Genomic DNA, 23,666 nt, shown 5'->3' on the forward strand with positions numbered 1-23,666 from the left:
TTTAACTGTTTCAAAATTCTGATATACAGGCCCTCAACATCGTTTAATTTTTTTGCTAGCGTAACCAAATGCGCAGAATGCGGGGGCGTTTTTGGTGGATCTCGGTAATTGGATCCCTAACTGTGGGCTCCTTGTGATGTATGTGGATTCCATCGACACCGTCCATCCATTTTGAAAGTTCATTTTAGGCCATGATCAAAAAAATGAAGCTGATCCAAATCTTAGATGGACCATACCACAAGAAACATTAGTGATTGAATCCCCACCATTAAAACTTCATGGGGCCATCCGTATGGTTTTTGTCCATCCAACCTGTTGATAAGGTCACAAATACCCGGATGAAGAGACAAAAAAAATAATATCTTGATCAAAAAATTTTGTGGCCCACGAGAAGTTTTTAATGGTTGGTTATTAATGTTTCCTGTATTATGGTCCACCTGAGATTTAGATCTGCTTCATTTTTGGGATCATGCCCTAAAATGATTTTTCAAAACATATGGACGGTGTGGATATAAGGAATTTAGATAAAAGTAGGCCCCACGGTCAGGGATTTCACCCACTTCGGTGAATCCGGGGATGCACCGAAGCCGCGCCCGCAGGATGCATGAACCGTTCTTTCTTTATCATTCAGAAGCTTTTCTTGTTGAATTTCTCGTTGTAAAAATGTAAATTTCTTCTAAGACATTGAAAACACGTGTGAAAATTCCTGCTTCTTCGGGTTCCCTTGGATAATGGATAATGTCCGTTCATCAAGATCGATCAGCACCGTACAGAGGGTATGAAGTGTTGGCCCTGAAAATTTTCCACCGTAGAAAAGTTGTAAGAAATCAGATAATGCAGTGGAGGAGCCTGCGCGATGTTAGAGCTCTCTTTGTGTCACACGTACGTTAGATCCTGGCCGTTCATTGGTGGGCCGGCTCAATCTCTGGGCCACACAATGTTTATGGTGGGCCCCACCTGACAAATGGATGGGATATCTCATATGAGCAAATCCCATTTTCATTACAGAAGGGGGGTGAATCGGTTGATGATGAGTGGGCCATTGACGTACCTTGCATGTAGATGGGGTATTTCTCATCATCTGATGAATCTCCAAGAAGTGAGAGGATGTCTGGTTTGGATTGTTTTGAAAGGTGGGCCGCTCTTCTCTGTCTGTTGATAGAATTCTCATCGTGTGCCTTCACAGAAAACAATCCATCATCCAACCCATTATTAACCGTTGGATCAATCATCTATAGCCAGAGATCGGCTAGTATCATCACATGTGCTAAAGTGGCATATTTACACAAGATCCAAGCCGCTCACCAGGTGGAACGCACAATCTGGAAGTCCTGGCATAAAGATCAGGCTGATATGATCAATTGGTGGGGCACACATTATCGCTTGCCAGATTGTGGTCTACTTGGCTAAGTGATATTCATTTTACCAATCTCATTGATCTGTCTTCCCATCTAATCCATCCATCAGTCCATCAATGTATGTAGAAAACGATTCAACGGCCATGATGACTTACCTGCTTTACTGGAAGGTGGAGATACATGTTTGCATGGAAGAACGGTGTTGATCCGACTTCCTGAACTGAAATGCGGTTCATCGATGCCGTCTCCACGTTCAAAATCCTGCGATCCCTCACGTCGATGAGATTGTAGCTGTGCCCCACAGAGGCATCCGATGATCGGATTCGCTGAAAAAAATGGACTCATCTCCACCGTTGGCGTGGTAAGAAATGTACATTGTCTGATCAAGCAATTCGAGTGGGACAGCAAGTGATCCAAACCGTTCATAGTGGGCCCCATCATGGATTAGCATACCCCACAAGCCTCCTCCAATGATTGCCCTTCTGGATTTTGATTATTAGCCGTAATTGTCCATTTCCATCCATTGATCACGTTCTAAAGGCATCAGATTGGGGAACAGCCGGTGTAGCCCATTGTGTGATGGGCCCAACAACTAATAAGCTTAGATCTTGCCATTCCTTCAAATCAGACATAATAATTTGGAGAAATAGCAAATTGCAATCACATACCTCCAGTGCATCATCAAGACCGTTTGATTCGAGTAGATCTCGTGAAATGAAGTTCCGGCCAATGCCTTGGGCCACGATCTCCTCTTTCAACGGCGGGACTGAATTAAGAGTAAATGCCTGAGAGGTTGATATGGATAGATTATGATACGAAACCAGATTGAAATCGAATTGAAATGCGAAGGCCACCTTCATCAGGTGGGCCACAATTTTCATATGGGGTGCCCTGGAAATCTGGCTCTTCATCAGGTGGGACACAATGTGGACGATCAGAGTCACCAGAACAGCTGATTTTCAACTCACACAACATATGAAGTGGGGCCCACCTGATGAACGGACAAGATCTCACCAGACCGTGACTGTTGAAACCAAATGCACAGCTTGGGAGCTCTCCTGCATATGTGTAGGCAGTGAATGAAAGTCCATTTGACATTTTGGCCCTGAGCAAATAGCTGCCGGCCCACAAAAAAAGAAGTTAGTCCCAGGATTTTGATGCTAATGGAGGATCTTAACGGCTAAGATTAGCCGATCCTAGGTGGCAAGAGCTAATCAGATCATTACACGTGGCCAATCAAAGCGACATTGGCATCCTCGTTGTGTGCTGCCACGGCCATTGATTCATTCACAACAAGAACATCAGAGCAATCTTCTGCATCCGCAGCGGCATCCACAGCCGTTGATTCCTCATTCTTCGGAATAAACGGTAGGATCTCCTTCCTAAAATTCAGCAATAGTATCTGCACAAAAACAAGTCAAAACTAAGTATGATGAGCGTTAGAGTTCATGATCATATTGGTGGCCCAGCAAATGGTAGAGGTGGGGCCCACCCAATAAGTAACCTAAGCCGTTCATCTAGTAGGCCTCATCTTTCTGGCCCACTATAAGAAGAATTTGAATCGTCGATCATCGTTAGAACATTGTAAATTTCCTAGGACAGTGATACTTGCATCAAGGCCGTTCATTCTAGAGTGGGCCACACAAGCGATAGATATGATACATAGACGTACACAAATGCATCCGTACGCCGGCGCTACTAGATCAATCAAGACAAGGCATGGTGAGACAGGAACATTACATCAAGAACGGACACACCACTCCCTTCAGCGGTCCCCACCATCTCATCCCAGTATCTGGGAAATCTCTTCCTGCAAAACACCGGCCCATCATCACCGTTGAATATACAGTCAGAGAAAACATACGATCAAAGAGTAAAAGCTTTAATCTCTTCAGTAACTGATCAGAGGAATGCTACCAGGATGTGCTTTCTTTGTGGGCCCACTAGTATGCTAAATCTATATATCCAACAGTTGGATCATCCAAACCATTAATCACATGAGGCCCACCTAATAGAAGTCTTACAAACAAACCATGGTAGCCATCCGATAAGAAAACCATTCAACCACCGACAATCTGTGTGGAAATCAAGACCATTGATGGTGGGCCTGTTGGGATTTTGGCTTGCGGAATCACACAAATGTAGATCTAGGATAGTAATTCAATGGCACCAAGCACATACAAGAAAACACATAGTTTTAACGTGGAAAACCCTTACAAGAAAAAACCACGGCACAAAGCGACAAAATTCTACTATGAAAACATCAATTACAAAGAGAGAGGACTTACCCGATTTGAACAACCTCAAATCTCACCCTTTCTACACCTTTTGATAACCCTAAAACCCTTTAGAATGCCTTTAGAAAGTCTTAGAATTATTTCTCATACTCTAAAAAAACTCTAGGGACACCTATTTATAATTTAAGCAACTCCCTTTTCGCACATCTAACAAAAGCAACTCAAATTTCCACAGTCCGTATCAAATTCAGAGTCAAATCTGCTTAAATTCAACTGGTTGAACGGCACCCTCGAGCACCTTGGAAATCTAAAATCCCAACTCGCTGAAAAACGAGTCAAGTCAGTCCATGACTAATCGAGCAGCTTCCTCGACTGATCGAGCAGCTCCCTTGACTGGTCAAGTAGCCTTGAAGATTTAAGGCATCAACTCTGGCAACAAGGCCATCATATGCCAGACCCGACTCGGTACCGTTCCGAACAGAACCGACGGTCTGATCGGGCCTGATCGATTCTGATCGGTCAGATCCGATTTAATTTCGGATTAGGTTCGGATAGCACTGTACCCGGACAGATCCGGTCCGAATACCCGGACCGAATGGGTCCGAACCGACCCGAACAGACCCGACCCGGAGGGGTATACCTATAAATATCCTTTTTTTAACCCAAAACCTAACCTAAATGTTATTTTTTCATATCTTTACGTCAATCTAGACCATCCAAATTGCTGACCCAGTTGTGAATTGAGATATGGTTATACCACATTTTTGGACTCATATTGTAAAATGATCTCTACAAATAGATGGACGGCATGGATGAAACACATGTGTGATGGTGGGGCCCATAGCTCCGACGATGTCAGCGGTGTAGCCCGTCCGTTTCCCACCCACCATGATGGCTGTCTGACAACCTGCAGCTGGCGCGGGTACGTGTCGTGCGAAGTCGAGCACTGACGCTCCTCGAGCTCCGAGTTGTACGAAGGGTTCAAAGAATATCAACGTTACATGGGCCCCACCGTGATGTATTTACTATATCTACACCGTTCATGTATTTTTAAAGATCATTATAGAGCACTATCCAAAAAATAAATAATATCCAAAGATCATCTGGACCACACCACAAATAGTAGCAGAGAATAATTTTCACTATTAAACGATTCGTGTGGTCCACATGGTAGTTAGATCTATCTTATTTTTCGTCTCAAGACTTAAGACGAGGTCACCAAATGGATGGACGGTTTGGATATAACACATATCCCATGATCACACCCCTATAGCTTGTTAACGTCAAACGAAGAGAGTCCCTGTGCATGAAAACTGAAAGGACGGCACTGCACTTTCGTGCAGTGCACGTCAACAACATAACACATTAACACCGCTAGTGTACTTGTATATATGCTCTTTCAGATACATATGGGGCCCACCTTGATGTATATGTTTTATCCAAACCGTTCATTAATTTTGACATATTATTTTAGACGTTGAGAAAAAAAGTGTGTTATATTAAAAGCTGAAGTAAACCACACCAAATGAAATAGTTGGATTAAATTCCAACTGTCCGAATCTTACCCAACCTGGTCCGAAATGGGCAGGATGACCGAGTCAGACTCGGTTCGGGTCAAGTTAGCCACGTATCGGATCTGTCCGAGTCAGGCGACCCGGACTCGGCCCCCGGATCTGATCGAGTACGGATTAAGCTACTGGGACGTCGAATCTGATCGGATTAGGCAAGATCCGGTCCGACCCGGACCGTTGCCCAGCTCTAATTAGAGGTGATACATATAGACATCTGATGAGCAGGCTGCAAATGAATGGCTAATTACCAATGGTTGAGTTGAAAGTCGAGGAATGGCTAAAATTCTACGGGAGAAACTCACAATATAATATATGGTTAGGATTGGATGGCCCATATGATCAACGGTGCGAATTTCCATAAGCGGATATCGTAACAGCATTTCTCCATCTAAGTGAGAACAAACCTGTTAGCGGTGGACAGAGCTTGAATGAACGGCTGCGATTGTGGTTTTCTAGAGAAAGGGATGAGTTGGTGTTGGAGGATGAGATCTGTGGCCACCCTACTTCTGATCATTGTAGAGAATCTACGGCCAATGAGGAACCCCATTTGGTGGGCGTCCTCACATGGCCCTACATCAAACACCTCCAACATCTTCTAACCTCTCTCAGCCATAAATCTGTGAAAACAGCTCTTCATGTGGTATAGAGATTACTCTCTCACCACCCATTTCACTGCTTCCACCTTATCCTTGTTCACATGAGGAATTATAGGATCCTCTCCACCTAAGGACGTGTATATTTCACTCCGTACAAGTGGGGCCCATGGTTCAATGGTCCATTTCATTGGTCTGGTGGGCCCCATGATGGATGGACGGTATCCCAAAAATCTCACATACTTGAAGATCGTAGTCACCAATCTTGGGCCTTTTACTGTTGAATGAGGACCATTCAACGGTGTAGTCACAGGAAAATTGAAAGGCTGGGATTGTCATATCGAGGAGTTTTTTGGGCCATGTTCAATCCACGGTGGGATGCAACATATCAATGGTCCAGATTAGACTTACATGGGCTCCACTTTCGCAAACCAAAAACTCGAGTACAATTTGTAAATCGAGTATCTTTCAGGCCTGGATTGAGGTAAGTGGGCCCCACTGATTGATCATCTAGACCGTTGATCTCGTGTGTTCCAAGCTGGATCTAACAGGCCCCCAAAATCTCTGATATTTGAAGTTGGCACCAGTTTTTGGTATTTCTTTTTTATTGAATGTGGAAGATTTAACCGTATATTTTTCAGAATAGAAGGATCTGAACCGTTAAACTGGGGTTATGTTTTGTGACGGCCATTTGATGAGATCTGCAATGGACGGCACGTGGTACCAGAAAGTACACTGATTGGAATATCTTAGCCGTCCCATTAATAGAATCTGCCCCTTTGAACGTATTCCAGTTCTAACTTTTCATTTGCAGATCTTGGATCGAACAGATGGGATTATATGTACGGTGCGATTATACAGCATGGGGCACCCGGCATCCATGTAAGTCATACCAGATGGACGGTCTAGATTCACCAACCATACGTGGCGAGCCTCCTAAGAGTGAACAGCCCACAATCAACACACGTGCGGCCAACCGGATGAGCTGATTCGCCTGGTTTTTGGGCCACAAAAATCTACGAAGCGGAATATGAAATCCTAAGTGCATCATCAATGTATTATCATCAACGGTTTAGTATGAATTACTTACATGCCACGTATGCAATACTAAGTGCGTGCGTATCATATATCACACTCTGTCAGAGTATCAACGTTTTTCTCGAGACTGAAATGTAGGGCTGTCAATGGGCCAGGCTGGCCCGACGGGCTTACAGGCCCAGCTTGGGCCAGGTTTGGGCAAGATTGTCAGGCCCAGCGTCGGGTTCGAAGTGAAAGGGGCCGAGTTTGGACAGAGCGGTCCAAGGCCCATCAAGGCCAGTCTGCCCATAGCAATTTTAAAAAGTTTAAAATTTGAACTTTATCTCTCAAACTTCTACCACTTTGACTCTTTAGGAGTAATTTTCAATTGGGATTTTTCCATTAGGCTGCTACATTTTTAGCTATAGACTACAAACCTCATACTTTTAAACTATTTTTCGAAACTAATCACGTATTTTATATACATAACGGATACTTAATGGATTGATCTGTTAACTACTGAAAAGTCTATTTTACCCCTGTTGGACCATAGATATTTTGGAAACTTTCTTTTTCCAAAATGACAAAACTACACTCCACCAGCTTCATCAATTGTATGAATGTCATCGCATGATGTCATATGAGGATAAGTGGGGTACACATGAACGTCTCTGCACGGAGATAAGTGCGGCCCATCAAAACAGTGCTAATTCATCTAAGTTATGACCCAATTAACAAGTTGGATAGAAAATAAACATTATGAAAATATTGCAATGAACCCTAATAAGTTTTTAATGATAGGTGCGTTCGATCAACACTATTTCCTACGTAATGGTCCAACTAAGAATTGGATCCAGTTCATTTTTTATATCATGCTCTCAAATGATATAGTAAAATGGATGGACGGCATAGATATAAAATATATATGCATCAAGGTGTACCCCATATTAGGTGGGGTCGGAGCAACATCTAATCCACTCTACCTATTCAGAGAACGTCTTCATCAATCATTTCATGCGCTGATGTATGGAAGATTACATGGAAATGCAGGTCTGACTATATATGGGCCTTAGAGGACGAGCCCACAAAATAAGCAAACCTGGATCCCTAGTAAGCCACGCAACAGGAAAAATGAGATTTTTATTTTTTTTGGTTAGCTTGTTAGTACACCCACGGTCAGTTTCACACTTCACTGTTAGCCACCACGACTAGGGAGTCGTCATACCAGGGCCTCAGCGTTGAAACGAAGTATCTTTCACTCAGTCTACAACTTGAGCCATGGATCAGGGTGTAATAGAAAAAAGTGAGATTCAACCTATGTTGTTGAGACATCTCGAGACCATTGCGAGGGTAATATTCAGCTTTTTATATTTCTCATTTTTAGTTTCATGCCCTATAATGAGCTAGGACGGGTAAATTTCCAAAAGCTATTAATCGTTGGGAGACTTGAAACCACGAGGACATTTAAATCCAAAGACAAAAGTTGATTAACTTAGGTGGAGCCCACCATGATATTTGTGACAAATCCACTCGGTCTATATGTTTTGCCACCTCATTTTATGGCATGGGCTAAAAATTCTGACGATCTAAATATCAAATGAGTCCAACGAACATGAAAGAATAGGAATTAAATGCCCACCCTTGAAACATTCACGGAGCTACTTGATGATTTTTATAAATCTAACCCGTCCATCTACTTTTTCCAGATCAATGGCATTAATCCAAAAACTAAATCAATACCAATTTCCGATGGGCTATATAACAGGAAAGAGTGAGATGGAAGGGCCACCGTTGAAACATCTTCTGGACATCCTAGCACCAATCTTAACTTTTGATCTACCTTATTTTTAGACCATTGCCCTAAAATGAGTCTAGGAAACAGATGGACGGGGTGGATTTCTAAAAACATAAAAGTGGCCCAAGTACGGTCAGCGTTAGGTTTTCACAGCAATCAATGCTAATAAGTTTGAGAGACAGATTTGGCTGACATTAGGTTCATGGGTGTGATAATTGCTCGATCAATGGCGAGCTATAAGATGAAACACGAGACTAATCTGGCAAAACGAACATGAAACATTTGGAAATGAACTATGGGGCTATAAGATGTTTGTGAGAAATCCACCTTATACAGAGAGCTGGGCATCTAGCCGAGTTGGACTGAGTTAGGGCTAACTAGACTCGATCCGGTTTTGAAATAGGTCTAACCCAAACTCGATTCAACTCGATACTGAGTCCAGCATGCCTGACTCGATCCAAGTTCGATCTAGCCTGGACTGATCCAAACCGAGTTCAATCCAGTCAGAAGTACCGAGTTGGGTCAAGTTGGCATCAAGTCAGATTGAGAGATGAGGGAGGGAGGGAGTGGAGAGGACAGAAAGGAGGAGGAGGAAGAGGGTGATGGCGGTGGGTGGTTGCTGGGCTTGGACGAGGAAGAGGGGGAGGTAGTTGCCTGGCTTAAAAGAGGAAGAGGAGGAGGTGGTTGCCAGGCTTGGAAGAGGGAGGGAGTAGGAAGAGGAGGAGGAGGGTGATGGTATTGGGTCATTGCTGGGCTTGGAAGAGGAGGATGAGGGAGAGAGAGAGAGGTTAGGATCAGTTCGGGGTAGGGTTAGAGAGTCGGGTCAAGTCGGGTTTCGAATCGAGTTAAGGTTAACCAGATCGAGTTTCGGTCGAGTCGGATCGAGTTACTGGGTAACTCGAACTCAACTCGATTTGAGTTCAGATTGGGCGAAGCTTGCTCGGTTCAGATCGACTCACCCATTTGGTTCAGTTCGATTCGAGTCGGATCGGACTTGAGTTGGACAAGTCAAGTTAGCCGGATCGGGTCATCTTGTGCCCATATTTGCTTGTACATCTATTTTTCAACATCATTTTATGAACTGGCACCAATACGAGGCCAATACCAAGCTCCAGTGAGCCCACCTGGCAGTAAACAGAGGTCAATGAGCACCACCATTGAAAATTCCTAGGGCCATCTTGTACCAACTTTGTTATTTGAACCTGCTTTTTTCGTTAGTTTATACTTAAAGTGAGATGGAAAAACATATGAACGACGTGGATTTCTCGTAAACAATAGGGTAGGCCCCACATACGGTTTCGGATTAGGTGGTGTACATGTAAAAGTTAGTCAGGTGGTGTACATGTAAAAGTTAGTCCGTGTTAAAATACTGGGCCACATGGAAAAATAACTTTTTTATATTAATTTTTTCCAACGCCACTGTTAATGCTTTCCTCTTTATACTGGAAGCGAGTTTCTTGTTATGCTCCATGGTGGTTGACATCACCAAGATCTGTTGCCCCACCATGATGTATGTGTTATATCCACACTGTCTATCTATTTTGGGAGATCATTTCAGGGCATCAATCCAAAAATGCGTCAGATCCAAAGCTCAAGTGGACAACACCAAAGACAGCAGTGGGGACAATAATTCCCACCGTTGAAGCCTTCATGGGGCCACCATAATGTTTATTTTCTATCAAACTTGTTCATGTGATATAGACCTAAACGAAGGGAAAAGAGCAAATATCAGATTGATCTAAAACTTCTATAACCCCATAAGTTTTCAATGGTAGACGTTCAAAGGCCACTGCTTTCTTTCGTGTGGTCCCATTGAGCTTTATATCTGTCTCATTTTTTTGATAAATCCATGAAATGATCTTGTCAAATGGACGGACGGTTTGGATATAATACATACATCATGGTGGGGCCCACGGAACTTGGTGAACTCAACGCACCATTGAGGTAGTGGCGCCACCGCCCAATCTGCTTTCCTTTAACCCATGCACCACGCACCCGCATGCCACCTTAATGAGTGTTATGCTTACCGTGTGGGGCCCACCTTGATGAATATTTTGTGTGTCCACTCCGCCCATCCGTTTACCCATATTATTTTAGTATGTGATCTTAAAATTTAAATATAATAAAATCTCAGGTGGACCACACCATTAGAAACAGTGTAAAATACCTATTAAAAGATTTTTGTGGACCATTTTCTTTTCTTTTTTATCAAACTGATATTTATGGTTTCACTTTATCCAGGTCTATTTGACTTATTAACGGGTTGGAGGCAAAGTAAAAAAATCATGTTGGGTATTATTGTATGCCCTGGTATGTTTTTAATGGTGGATGTTCAGTGACCATTGTTTCCTTTGGTGTGGTTCACCTGAGCTTTGGATATGCTTAATTCTTTAGAATACATACTAAAATAGTCCTAAAAAATTGATGAACGTCCTCGATGTACAACACATAATTAATATGGGGTCCTCTAACGCCCCTTTCTCTCACGTGTCATAGAGGGTGGGCGTCTCCAGGTTATTTTGAAATGTTTTTTTTTTTAGTGAGTCATGGCTGTTGTGGGATCCAACTTAGTTTTGATGTTAAATCCACCCGATCATAAGCTGTCCCACACCATTCTAAGTCTATATACCAAAAATCAATAACATCCGTAACTTCACTGGGACACAAGATTGGAAAAAGTATTAAGGCAAACTCACCGTCTGAACTTTTTTCGTTAGTGTGGCCCACTTGATTTGAGAATATTTGTAGTTTTTGGGTCCTGTGCTTAGATATTGGTGTGTCATCTAATGGATAGAGTGGATTTTATATAATCATCATGGTGGGCCCCATTAAAAATTAAAGATATACTTGGCTGTCATTTTCTGAAAGCTTTTAACAGCGAGTCTATAAGGTGTGGGCTGGCCTCACCTAAGACGGTGCCACTCTTACTGTGGGGCCCACCTTGATATATATATATAACTCATACTGTCCATCTATTTTTTTTTTCAGATTATTTTAATGGGTGATAAGAAAAAATAAAGGCAGATCGAAATCTCGTTTGGACCATACTTTAGGAACAATGGTGATTGAGCGCCCTACCATTAAAAACTTTATAAGGGCCACTGTAATGTTTATTTTCTATCCAACCTGTTAATGAGGTAACATTAAATTATTAATCTAAAGGATAAAAACGAATATCAGCTTGATATATATATATATATAAACTTTTGCTGCTTAGTAGAAGTTTTTATGGTCCAACCGAGGTTTGGATTTACTTCATTTTTTTTAGCTAATGTCTTAAAATGATCTAGAATAACTGATGAACAGCTTGGATGTAGAACACATACATGAAGATGGGTGCCACATGATGTCGCTAGGCTGTAGTTTTTTCTTTTTTTTACACATACCCACACATAGAGGTGTACACGAGTCAAGCTTGGCACAACTCGACTCGACTTGGCCACTTGCTGACCCTAGCTCGAACTCGGCTCGGCTCGGTCCTTGAGCCTGACTGGCAAGCTCGGCTTGGTTCGATCAGCAGCTCGGGCCAGTTCAAGCCAAGTTCGAGCCAAGATCGATCCGAGTTCGCCTGTGCAGCATTTTCACAAACACATGGTGTAACATCCTGAAATTTGCTATTCTTGATTGTCAAAAAGTCCTTAAATTTTTTTATATAACTAGCACACGTCGTCACTTACTAACCCTTAACGCTTGAGGTGAGCCTATACGTAGGTGATAGTAATAAAGAACTGCACAAATTCGATTAACCAACTGTATGAAGCCAACTAATCCACCTGATCACTTAAACCTCAAGTCTAGCCTTATGAATTGTTCATCTAGGGCACAAATCGAACCGACTCATCACTGACTAATTGAGATAATCATAACCAAATAAATACATACCTAAAGTCGAGTCAACTATGGGTCGAATCTTGATTTATAAATCAAATCAATCAGATCACTCATTTAGCCTAAGAACCAACGATCTAGAGTGGTTATGATTGAATCATCATTTTCGTTAATTTCGAATAAACCACACTGAGAACTTAGTTAATCCAGACCCTAACGACTGTGCCTAAGAAATCTACCTATCCAATTCATTCGAAAAATGCCCCGATTATCGGAACAAGCTCCAGATTGCTCGTTAGTGGCCCATTAGCTTTGAAATTATAGAATAATGTCTGTCTCACTGGGCTTGACGTCTATTGCGGGTGGCAAACCAAAAAAGTGCTTATAACTGCTCGACTTGGGCCAGAAGTCAAATACTTGAAACGCGCGAATCTCCTGGACTAAAATCTGAAAATTTAAGTGAAATGGATGTTCCGCTCTTTCATGAAGTTGTGACTTTCTAACCGTTAGATCGCAACCAAATTCAAAGCATGAGTTAAAGATATTTTTCTACTCATATCCGTATAACCGGGACCCTGATCTAACATCGGTGACCATTGATCACAAATCGGGCCCTTATGATTATTTGACTCATCCGTTTGCCACCAAACTTGGAACAATCTTTTATCTGACCATGAGGCACCTGCCCCATGACATAGATGGGCTAGGAAGCCACTGGGATGACCCCAGGGACCAAAAATCAACCCTCTAGAGTGTGCATGTTAAAACAAAAGTTTCGAGGGCCATTTAGACAAATTTTCAGACTATAAAAGTCCCAAAAATCTCTCTCCCACTCTCTCATACGAATTTTCCTACAAAGTGGGGAAAGAGAGGAGAGAATAGAGAGGGAGGGAGCTCCAAGGAGCTGGACTTTGAGGAATTCACCCTCCTACCTCAACTCTCATCGAAGCTCACTGCACCGTCACCGTAAGAGCGGCCCACCAGCCATAGAAAGGTAATAGGTTCAGCCCCTTTCAAATTTCAGGTGTCCTAAACCACTTGCATGTGATCTAACATACAAACTTTATCGTCGCAGGGCTCCAACTCACCATCCCGCGGGACCAGCACCTTGGAAGCGGCTCTGCAAGCTGTCAAACCATACCTAGGTGCGGACCATTATCCTTAGGTGGCCATTTATCGAACTTAGGGTAGAAATAATGATTGTGTGTGCAAAATTTGCTTTGCATGTTGATTTAGAAGAAATCCGTTAGTAGATAGTTCATTATAAATATGGCTAAATATGTTTAGAGTAAGAGATGCTTAATTCCATGTCAAATTAGACTAAGTCATTATAATGTTTCCCTTTTTTTCTCGTTTCCCTTCTCATTATGTGAAACTGAATATGGATCATCCCCAAGTCTGAAGTAATTTGAAAAAATCCCACCACATGTCTCCTATGCAATTAAATTGAGTCAAATACTTGTGGATTGTTTGCATGCATGCCAGAATTTTCTGAATTTAGGAGTAGTATATGATCTTCTTGTGATGATAAGCAATTTGAAACTTATTTACATGCACACCTGAAATTTCAGCAATTAGAAGTAGTTCATGACTTTCTTATGATATTAAGTAATTGAACCTTATAATATGCATGCCTGAACTTTCTACATTTAGAAGTAATTCGTGATCCTCTTTATGTTGCTAGGTAAATTTAAATCTCTTTTCTGGGTTGATCAGCGAAACTTCAGAGTGTGTGGGCAACCCCATTGGTTGGGCCGCCTAGCGACCAATCTGACAAATTTAGGTCGAACACGGGTACTCGGCAATAGTTGGACTACGTATGTTACTCGCAGCAAATGCCGAATGTCCCGTAATTCACCTGAATTGGACGAATTGGCCCATTAACTAACCATGTGTGTTAACCATGTATAGTCACGCCTGCCTAAATATGAGGCACCTCATAACTTTGAGAGGCCTACTAATAACTGTTAGTGATTCGATCCCACTAAAACTCATGAGTCGGGCATGGTGGAATATGACACCGTATCCGAGATGTCGGCCTACGCTGGGGTGACGAGCCTCCCCGTAGTGACCAGTGAGCAATCGAGTCTCGGGAGCCGAGCATAGTGGAATGGGATATTGTGTTCATGTTGTCGGCCTACATTGGAGTGACAAGCCTCCCCGTAGTGACTAACGAGCACAAGATGTGACAGGTCCTTGTTCGAACGGTCCCCGTCAAATTACCCGACCGATGGTTTCATACAAAAGTACCATTCGAACGACCCAGGCATGAATGGAATTGGGTGACAAGCCTTCCCTATGATGATTTGGTTATGTGACAAGCCCGCACCTGGAACTGAGTGGTCATACTCGGTGTTTAGGTGACGATTCATACCGTGTTGATCATTATACCTTTACGTATCATGCATTACCTTTAGAATTATTAATTTGTGAGACAGATAGATGATACCTAAATTTAGATCATGGATTGCAGGCTCAGAGCCGCTACGGCCGCCCTAGGTCGAGTGATCTGGATAATGTCATTGATTAAATGGAGGTGTTTCAGCTTCTCCAATCTTGCCGGATGAACAGACTTAATTAAATATTCAGCTAACATGAATATTCATAGCATTGCATTAGTTAAGTTTGCGACTCGGCAGTCTAGGTCGCCTTATGAGGGAGTGTTGGGCATTGCGAATGTAAGATAGTGTCACTCGAGGGAGTGTTGGATGGTGAGGGCATGCATTATATCATAATAACATGCATGTGCATTAATAAGAGTAGTTAGGAACTGTGTATTGGATGCTTTTCATTAATTGCGCCTATGGAATTGATAACATGTGTAACTTATTGCTAATGGAACCCAATGAGTTAATCACTCACTCTCACTCTGGGACGGTATTTTAAAACACCAAGCAGACACTTTTTTTAGATATAGGTATTATGGAGTCTAATGCATCGGAGGATGAGCTCTCGTATTTCCAGCTCTTGGGCGGGAAAACTATAGGTTGCCTTAGGGCCAGCGATGAAACTTTATAGACGAGACATCTCATATTTTGACATTGTATGTATTTTGCTAGGATACGGTCCTGTACACTGGATATATATGTTCTTGTTAGTCATATTTTGAGTTTAAGTTACATTTATTTCAGTGTATGCTGTATGATCTATTTTAATTCCTCAAATGCTCACATACTAAGTAAAATGAACCATAAAACTAGCTTTCGCAAAGCATAAGTGACACCCGAGATATTGAGAGTCGAGTATATACTCAACCCCCGAAATTTGGGGCGTTACACATGAACTGCACCTTCAAAATCTCACTGTATGTAAAACAGCAGCAGTGGTTTTACAGGTATTTCATCAAACACCTTGTAAGTAACATAAAAATCAAGAACAAAAAGGTATTTGTTTCATATACGTACCTTCCTTGCCACCAACCACACTTCGTTGAGTCATTTCATTAAACGCTTGGTGAGCAACAACAATATCAAAGTAACCGAGTCACCGAACCGGTTCAATCCGAGTTCGATTCGAGTTGGGTTTGATCTGAGTCGAGTTGAGCTTGGGCAAGCTCGAACTTGGTTTGAAATTTTTTCGAGCTCAAAAAATCATCTCGACTCGGCGCGAACTCAGTTTCGAACCAAGTCGAATTGAGCTTTGTCGAGTCGAGTCGAGTCGAGCGAGCTAATTGAGCTAACTCTACTCGTGTACAACCCTACCTACTCACTCGCACCGTAGTGGGATTTCACCACCTATGGGCACTCGAACCCTTGATCGGGTGTTGAAACTCTTGAGAGTCTACCACCGGAGCAAGAGTGAGGACCCAGGCCGCAGTTAATCCGTTCCCATTTAACCTACGAAAGATGTGTCCACCCATGACTTTCCATGGGGCCCACCCTAATGCAGTAGGGTAGAATCAACTCTAATACAATAAGTAGAATATGCTCTGATTATTTGATTTTTAATTCTAAGTTATGCCTATTTCAAAAATATTAAGATGAATTGTGATTAGAGGAACAATTGGGAAGGAGACATCCACCATTAATATTTATAGGGTTATCTTAATAATTATATAAAATCTATACCAATCATTAAATACCATCTCAAAACTTATACTTGGTGTCCAAACATCATGCTTATCCATCTATTAAATCCCACAAAGTAGTGCTTAGAGCCTTTCTTCTCCGTCTATGAGTATTCTTACTCGGAATACCAAATCCTACATCAAGAGTTATTATAAAATGGTGGATCTTTGCATTCTCTAATTTCCACAAATTATGTAGGGTTTAACTGATTGTAAAAATCTAAGTTAACTAGCTAGTGGAGACTCCAAGTCAAATATTTAATGTTACGAGTATAATTTAATAGAGATGAGTTTGACAATGATGGCGCATCCATCTCTCTCCCCCACCACAAGCTCATCATAAGCATTCGAGGCGTGGTTGTGCTAGATTATTTTGGCCCCTTACAAGCTTTGGCCTAACTCAAGCCCATGCTCAACATTACCTAGGCTTGGACAAAGCTTAGCCCAACCCTCACCTAGCCCATCAACAACCCTAGCAGCGAAGATGAACATTGATGGATGAGCCGAAGGTCTCAAGTTCAAAGTTGCACATCATACACGTGTGTAGGATTCACATCACAAGTGCTTGCATCTACAACATGCCCTGGCCCAAAAATTGAGCGGGTCCACTGTTCAGAATGACTAAAGTCCAAAAATGCCTTAAGATGTTCTATGGTCTCGCTAAGTGTGATGGTTGATACACGGGCCCTAAAAATTTGTGTACGTGTTGTTGATTCAGAAATCTGGTTAGCCTTCCTTGGACCTTTGTGTACCTGCACAAGGGATGGACAAATGATACCCTGGCTAGTATATGGGACCCTCTGATGCCCAAGTCAGGTAGGAATTCGGGTCTAGTCAAGTGAAGGGTTCCAGGTTGGAGATTGTGCATACCTTTCACCATTAGAGGCATCTCTATTTATAGCTTATGAGAAGCGATAGTATAAAACAAATCTTCCCTTTTTGGTGGGCAATATCGTAGGCGGAATCGGATCTCGGAACGATAAGATGATACTCCTAGATCTTTGGCAAGGATCTCAGGATCCTAATTACGTCGAAGATATCCTCCGAGATCTTGGATCTTTCTTAGATATGAGTAGAAGGCCGACCTGGATAATGCCTACCTAAGCGATACTGACTTAGGTCATGCCGACATAAGCCGCACTGACCTGAGTCGTGCCGACCTAAGCCATACTAACTTGGCGCTGACCTAGATTATACCGAGCTGCCTTCCAAGTCAAATAGGAGAACAAGGCCTCCTAACAAAATCTGGAGATTTTCCTTACAGACATGTTACACTGCCTCGAACCTAGAGTAGGAAGCTGTCTTCATGGAATCCAAAGTTCATGTTGGTCTTCCATAAGGCTAAGCTCACAAAGTTTCTAACTGACCTTCCATTATACATTGGTCCATTTTGCCCCGTAACCCATGTCATAGAGGTTAATCACATGGCTACCCGATTTGGTGGACGTTACTAAACCGCACGTAAGAAATAGCCCACGGTGTCATGTGAATATGCATGCAGCAAAAGTGGCACACGTGTGTGACAGGAACCGCTCATCAAATCTGCCCCAGCATGATCATCTCATGGCCTAAAAAAAAGGCCGATATACTGATCAAGTGGAGCACGTGTATGAGAAAAAAAAAGAAGAACATTTATAGAAGAGAAATTCACCAATGGCCCACCTAATTGTGGCAAACGTGGACCCACATGAAACACACGTGCCACGATGGGGAGCGTGCTAATGAGTGGAATTAAAAATAAATAAATATCCAAAAGAGTCGTGGACGGCAGGATTCGAACCTGCGCGGGCAAAGCCCACATGATTTCTAGTCATGCCCGATAACCACTCCGGCACGTCCACTAGATGTCATTAAAGCGATCGTAAATATATAAATACTCTATTACACACTTGCTAAAGCATCTTTACTGAGAGATGATATGAACCATTGAATTGGTGATCGTAGATGGTTAGGAGGAAATTTTTCAAATTTCTCGAATCACCAAATTGGAAAGTTAGATCGGATGGTCACGCATGATGAGAACGGTTTGGATTGGCATACCACATATGGCATGAATTAGGGATCATCGATTCAATACAGCAGACACCAAAGGAATGCTACATGCAAGCAAGAATTACACACACCAATCACCCCACACGTGCCAACATTACCTGCTCCTGTAATATCTGGTCTTTCCATCAAATAGGGCCACGCATACCGACCCTGCCACTAGCCAATGGCTAGTGGTCGGTGCTCTGTGGGCGCCACCATGATGTATGTCCTTCATCCATGCCGTCCACCCATTCTTCAAGATCATTTTATGGTATGAGCCCAAAAATGAGATTTATACAAATCTGAAGTGGACCGCACAGTGTTGATTGAACTCCCACCATTAAAAACTTCTTGGGGACAACAAAAGCTTTGGATCAAGCTGATATATATATATATATATATATATATATATATATATATATATATATATATCCCTTCATCTCTGTATGACCTAATCAACAAGTTAGATGTCAAATAACCATAACAGTGGCCCTATGAGGTTTTTAATGGTGGACATTCAATCACTACTGTTTTCCCATGGTGTGGTCCACTGAGATTTGGATCTACCTCATTTTTGGGATCTAGCCATAAAATTATCTTTCAAAATGGATGGACGGCGTGGATAAAATATATACATCATGGTGGGTCCACATAGAACCGAAAACTAGCCACCTGGCTGGTGGCAGCGTCTTAGCCAAACCGCGTCCGGACAATATACTCATCACGTGAGCCACGTGTGTGCGGCCGACGTGGATCTTTGTTAACCATTTTAAACCGTTCATTTTCATACACGTGAGGCCCACCTGAAAGCAAACCAACCTGAGTTTTGCGTACACGTTGTAGACAAATAAAACAATGGTCCACATTCAAGAAAAAAAATTGGCCGGATGATCGAACGGTTAGGATCCTCCACTCCCAAAATGAGCCCAATCAGAAAGTTGTTTCTGGACCACTGAATAATGGGTCCCACCGTAGGATTGATGCTGATCAGGACCGTATAGAACAAGTACAAGCAAAAGACAACATTTGGCTAGTAATACTGGAAGATAATACGGTAGAGCTGAAAGAACCGAGTATGGTCGATCTATCACTCTACAGTAAAAGTAACAGGGACCTTGATAAATCCAGACCAATACTTTAGTGGGCCCTAACATGGATAGAAAATGGTCAATTTAGTGGGCCCTTATTAAAAATAAAGATTCGGCCCATCATTTGGCCAATTTAATCTATCCATTTTAATTGGACAACTATAAACACACATAAAGGATTTTTCAGTTTTTTTATTTTATCTGAAGATGCCAGTGGCTTGTAACTACGCTGATGTTGTTCATTGATTCTGAAATATTTCCTTTGGCATGATCTATTTGTGATGAGTTTTGCCATCAAACTTATACCAATAACATGAAATTAAAGCTCCTTATATGTGTATAAGTTGGATTTCTTTCAAGACAATCCAAAGAGCTTTATAAAAAATGTGAATGGGTTCACTTTTCGCACGAGGGTTAATTGGTCGTTTCATTCTTCTTTTTTTGATTTTTTTTCACGAGAGGGAAGGAGGGTGTGAAAGGGAGAATAATTTATTTTTTTTCACGGGAGGGAAGGAGGGTGTGAAATGGAGGATAATTTTTTTTTAGTTCCCTTCTTTCTTACTCCTTTCTTCTTACTTTCTTGGCTCCTTTTATAATTATTTTATATATGTATTGGACATGAATTGTGTGAGTTTGTGAAAGGAAAGAGGGTGTGAAAGAATGTTGTAATGTATAACTTTTATAATGAAATGATATTGTAGTGGATAGATTTTATAATTGAAAATTATTATAATGGATAAATGCGATGAATATTGTAATATATGACCGATGGGTGAATTTTTGTAATAAAAGAATGTTGAGATGGAAGTATGTTATAATGGATGAATGTTGTATGATGGATCATCAATATTTACTGTGTATCGACCATATTCACTGTGAATCGCTGATGTTTTTATTATACATTGTCGATATTCCATACAAATCATCAATATTTACTGTGGATCACCAATTATCATTGTGGAACGCCGATATTTTCACACCCATGTATTTGCATGCATTTTGCGGTCAAATCGCTTCAAATCATGATCATTCTCATGTATTTCACAGTCATCCCAAACAATTTCGTATTGATTCACGGTCGTTTCGAGGCATTTCGCGGTCAATACCCTTCACTTCACGGTCATTTGCATGCATTTCGCGGTCAAATCACTTCAAACCATGATCATTCCCATGCATTCCACGGTCATTCCAAACAATTCCGTGTTGATTCACGGTCGTTTCGAGGCATTTCACGGTCAATTCCCTTCACTTCACGGTCATTTGCATGCATTTCGCGGTCAAATCGCTTCAAACCATGATCATTTTCATGCATTTCGCGGTCATCCCAAACAATTTTGTGTTGATTCACGGTCGTTTCGAGGCATTTCGCCGTCAATTCCCTTCACTGCACGGTCAGTTGCATGCATTTCCCGGTCAAATCGCTTCAAACCATGATCATTCTCATGCATTTCACGGTCATCCCAAACAATTCCGTGTTGATTCACGGTCGTTTCGAGGCATTTCGCGGTCAATTCGCTCCAAACCATGATCATTCTCATGCACTTCACGGTCGTCCCAAACAATTCCGTGTTAATTCATGGTCGTTTTGAGGCATTTCGCGGTCAATTCCCTTCACTCCGCGATCATTTGCATGCATTTCGCGGTCAAATCGCTTCAAACCATGATCATTCCTATGCATTTCGCGGTCATCCCAAACAATTCCGTGTTGATTTACGGTCGTTTCGAGGCATTTCGCGGTCAATTCCCATCACTTCACGGTCATTTGCATGCATTTCGCAGTCAATTCGCTTCAAACCATGATCATTCCCATGCATTTCATGGTCATCTCAAACAATTCCGTGTTGATTCACGGTCGTTTCGAGGCATTTTGCGGTCAATTCCCTTCACTTCACGGTCAGTTGCATGCATTTTGCAGTCAAATCACTTCAAACCATGATCATTCCCATGCATTTCACGGTCATCCCAAACAATTACGTGTTGATTCACGGTCGTTTCGAGGCATTTCGCGGTCAATTCCCTTCACTCCACGGTCAGTTGCATGCATTTTGCAGTCAAATCGCTTCAAACCATGATCATTCTCATGCATTTCACGGTCATCCCAAACAATTCCGTGTTGATTTATGGTCATTTCGAGGCATTTCGCAGTCAATTCCCTTCACTCCACGGTCAGTTGCATGCATTTCGCGGTCAATTCGCTTCAAACCATGATCATTCTCATGCATTTCACGGTCGTCCCAAACAATTCCGTGTTGATTCACGGTCATTTCGAGGCATTTCGCGGTCAATTCCCTTCACTTCACAGTCAGTTGCATGCATTTCACGCTCAAATCGCTTCAAGCCATGATCATTCCCATGCATTTCACGGTCGTCCCAAACAATTTCGTGTTGATTCACGGTCGTTTCGAGGCATTTCGCGGTCAATTCCCTTCACTTCACGGTCGTTTGCATGCATTTCACGGTTAATTCGCATCAATTCATGATCATTCAACTGACCGTGAAGTGATGTGAATTGATTACGATCGTTTTGAGGCATTTCGTGGTCAATTCCCTTCACTTCACGGTCATGCAACCGACCGTGAAGTGAAGGAATTAACCGATGCTCAAACGGCGTGAAATCAACAGTGTTTGAGATGGCCGTGAAATGCAATGATCGTGGTTTGAAGCGATTTGAGCGAAATGCATGCAAATGATCGTGAATCAAATCTCAACGACCGTGAATCAACACGAAATAATTGGGATGGCCGTGAAATGCATGGAATTGTCCGTGAAGTGGGGAATTGACGGTGAAATGCATGGAAATGACCACCATGATTGAAATCGTGCAAAGTGAATGAAATGGATTTTTGATCATCGACTTGATGGAATCTTGGAAAATAACTCGGTTAGTTGGCTAAAGTATCTTCTCCTACCCCAAAATCATATAGGGTACATCAAGTAACTAATTTTGGTTTATAAGATATTCTTGTTGAATGAATAGAGAAATAAATGAAAAAAAGAGAGAATTTTTTTTTTATATGCTTATATATACATATTTATATAAATATGTATTAGAGAAAATTGTAGGTAGAATAAAGTTCTCCATGTAAAAAATAAAAACTAAAAAATAAAAAATTAAAAAATTTGCATAGACTTTTACGGACTACAGTTATGGCTACAGCTATAATCTATAGCTATATCTTCGATACATATCGAATGCACTTTGATTAATCGAAAATTGCAGGATTTTTTATGCAAAGTTACTGGATAGTTTTGGACCTTTTCCGATTAATCTAAAGACATTCGATATATCGAAGTACATATCGAAAGACCTTCGATGTATAGTAGAGGACATATTGAAAAAGCATTGGTTGCGGTTATCGCTACGGTTATAATCCGTAGCCATAGATACCAGCTCTTTTTTTTCCCTGTTGTAATCCCCACCGCCTTTGTGGGTCCTTTTATGAGGTATGTGTTATATCCAAACCGTCCATCTATTTGGCGAACTCATACTAACGCTTGAGAAGAAAAATAAGATAGATTTAGCTATCAAGTGGACCACATTGTAAAAGGCAGTGGAAGATTGAACGTCTACCATTGAAACCCTTTTAGGGGTCCCAGAAGTTTTGGATCATTACAAAATTTGTTTTTCCTCTTCATCCAGGTATTTGTGACATTATGAATATATTGGATGGAAAATAAATGTTATGGTGGGCCCTACAAAATTTTAACGGTTAAAATCAATTTTCCCGTTGCTCTTTGTGGTGTGGTCCAGTTGATCTTTGGATAGGATTTTTTTTTTTTTGATAATGCTCCGAAATGATCTCGAACTATGGATGAACGCTGTGGATATAATAAATACGTAACTGTGGGGCCCATGTAACTTTGATATCTTTTGAACCGTTCGTACAACTCGGAGTTCGAGGAGTGTCAGCGCTCGTCTTCGAGCACCACATGTCCGCTTGAAGGAACAAGCAGGGGCATTTTCGACCTTTGGCAAGCCTTCCGTACAGCTGGGGCGTATTCTCGCAAAGGAAAATGAGGTGGGCTTAGTTTCCTAAATGGACCATAAATGGGTCGTACAGTCGCAAATTTCTCCTTGTTTT

At 41.8% G+C, this 23,666-nt stretch overlaps 1 protein-coding gene and 1 non-coding gene across 5 annotated transcripts; both read right to left on the reverse strand.

The window, feature by feature from the left end:
* Positions 1–605: 605 nt before the first annotated feature.
* Positions 606–5,864, reverse strand: LOC131246558 (uncharacterized). Of its 4 annotated transcripts, none has more exons than XM_058246816.1 (8): positions 5,571–5,860; positions 3,099–3,168; positions 2,585–2,760; positions 2,373–2,475; positions 2,027–2,143; positions 1,514–1,684; positions 1,052–1,232; positions 606–792 (listed from the first exon to the last, which is right to left on the reverse strand). In XM_058246816.1, the coding sequence occupies exons 1-8, from the start codon at positions 5,756–5,758 to the stop codon at positions 677–679; spliced, it is 1,122 nt and encodes a 373-aa protein (XP_058102799.1). In that variant the 5' UTR covers positions 5,759–5,860; the 3' UTR covers positions 606–676. The 4 variants fall into 4 exon arrangements, with proteins under 4 accessions (XP_058102799.1, XP_058102801.1, XP_058102802.1 ...); XM_058246818.1 differs by having other exon boundaries at positions 1,052–1,178; positions 5,571–5,857; XM_058246817.1 differs by lacking the exon at positions 606–792 and adding an exon at positions 799–957 and having other exon boundaries at positions 5,571–5,864.
* A 12,360-nt stretch (positions 5,865–18,224) lies between these two features.
* Positions 18,225–18,306, reverse strand: TRNAS-AGA (transfer RNA serine (anticodon AGA)). Its single transcript has one exon. It is a non-coding gene; the product is annotated as a tRNA-Ser (tRNA).
* Positions 18,307–23,666: the final 5,360 nt, after the last annotated feature.

This window comes from Magnolia sinica, chromosome 5, assembly GCF_029962835.1.
Source record: "Magnolia sinica isolate HGM2019 chromosome 5, MsV1, whole genome shotgun sequence".
NCBI lineage: Eukaryota > Viridiplantae > Streptophyta > Magnoliopsida > Magnoliales > Magnoliaceae > Magnolia > Magnolia sinica.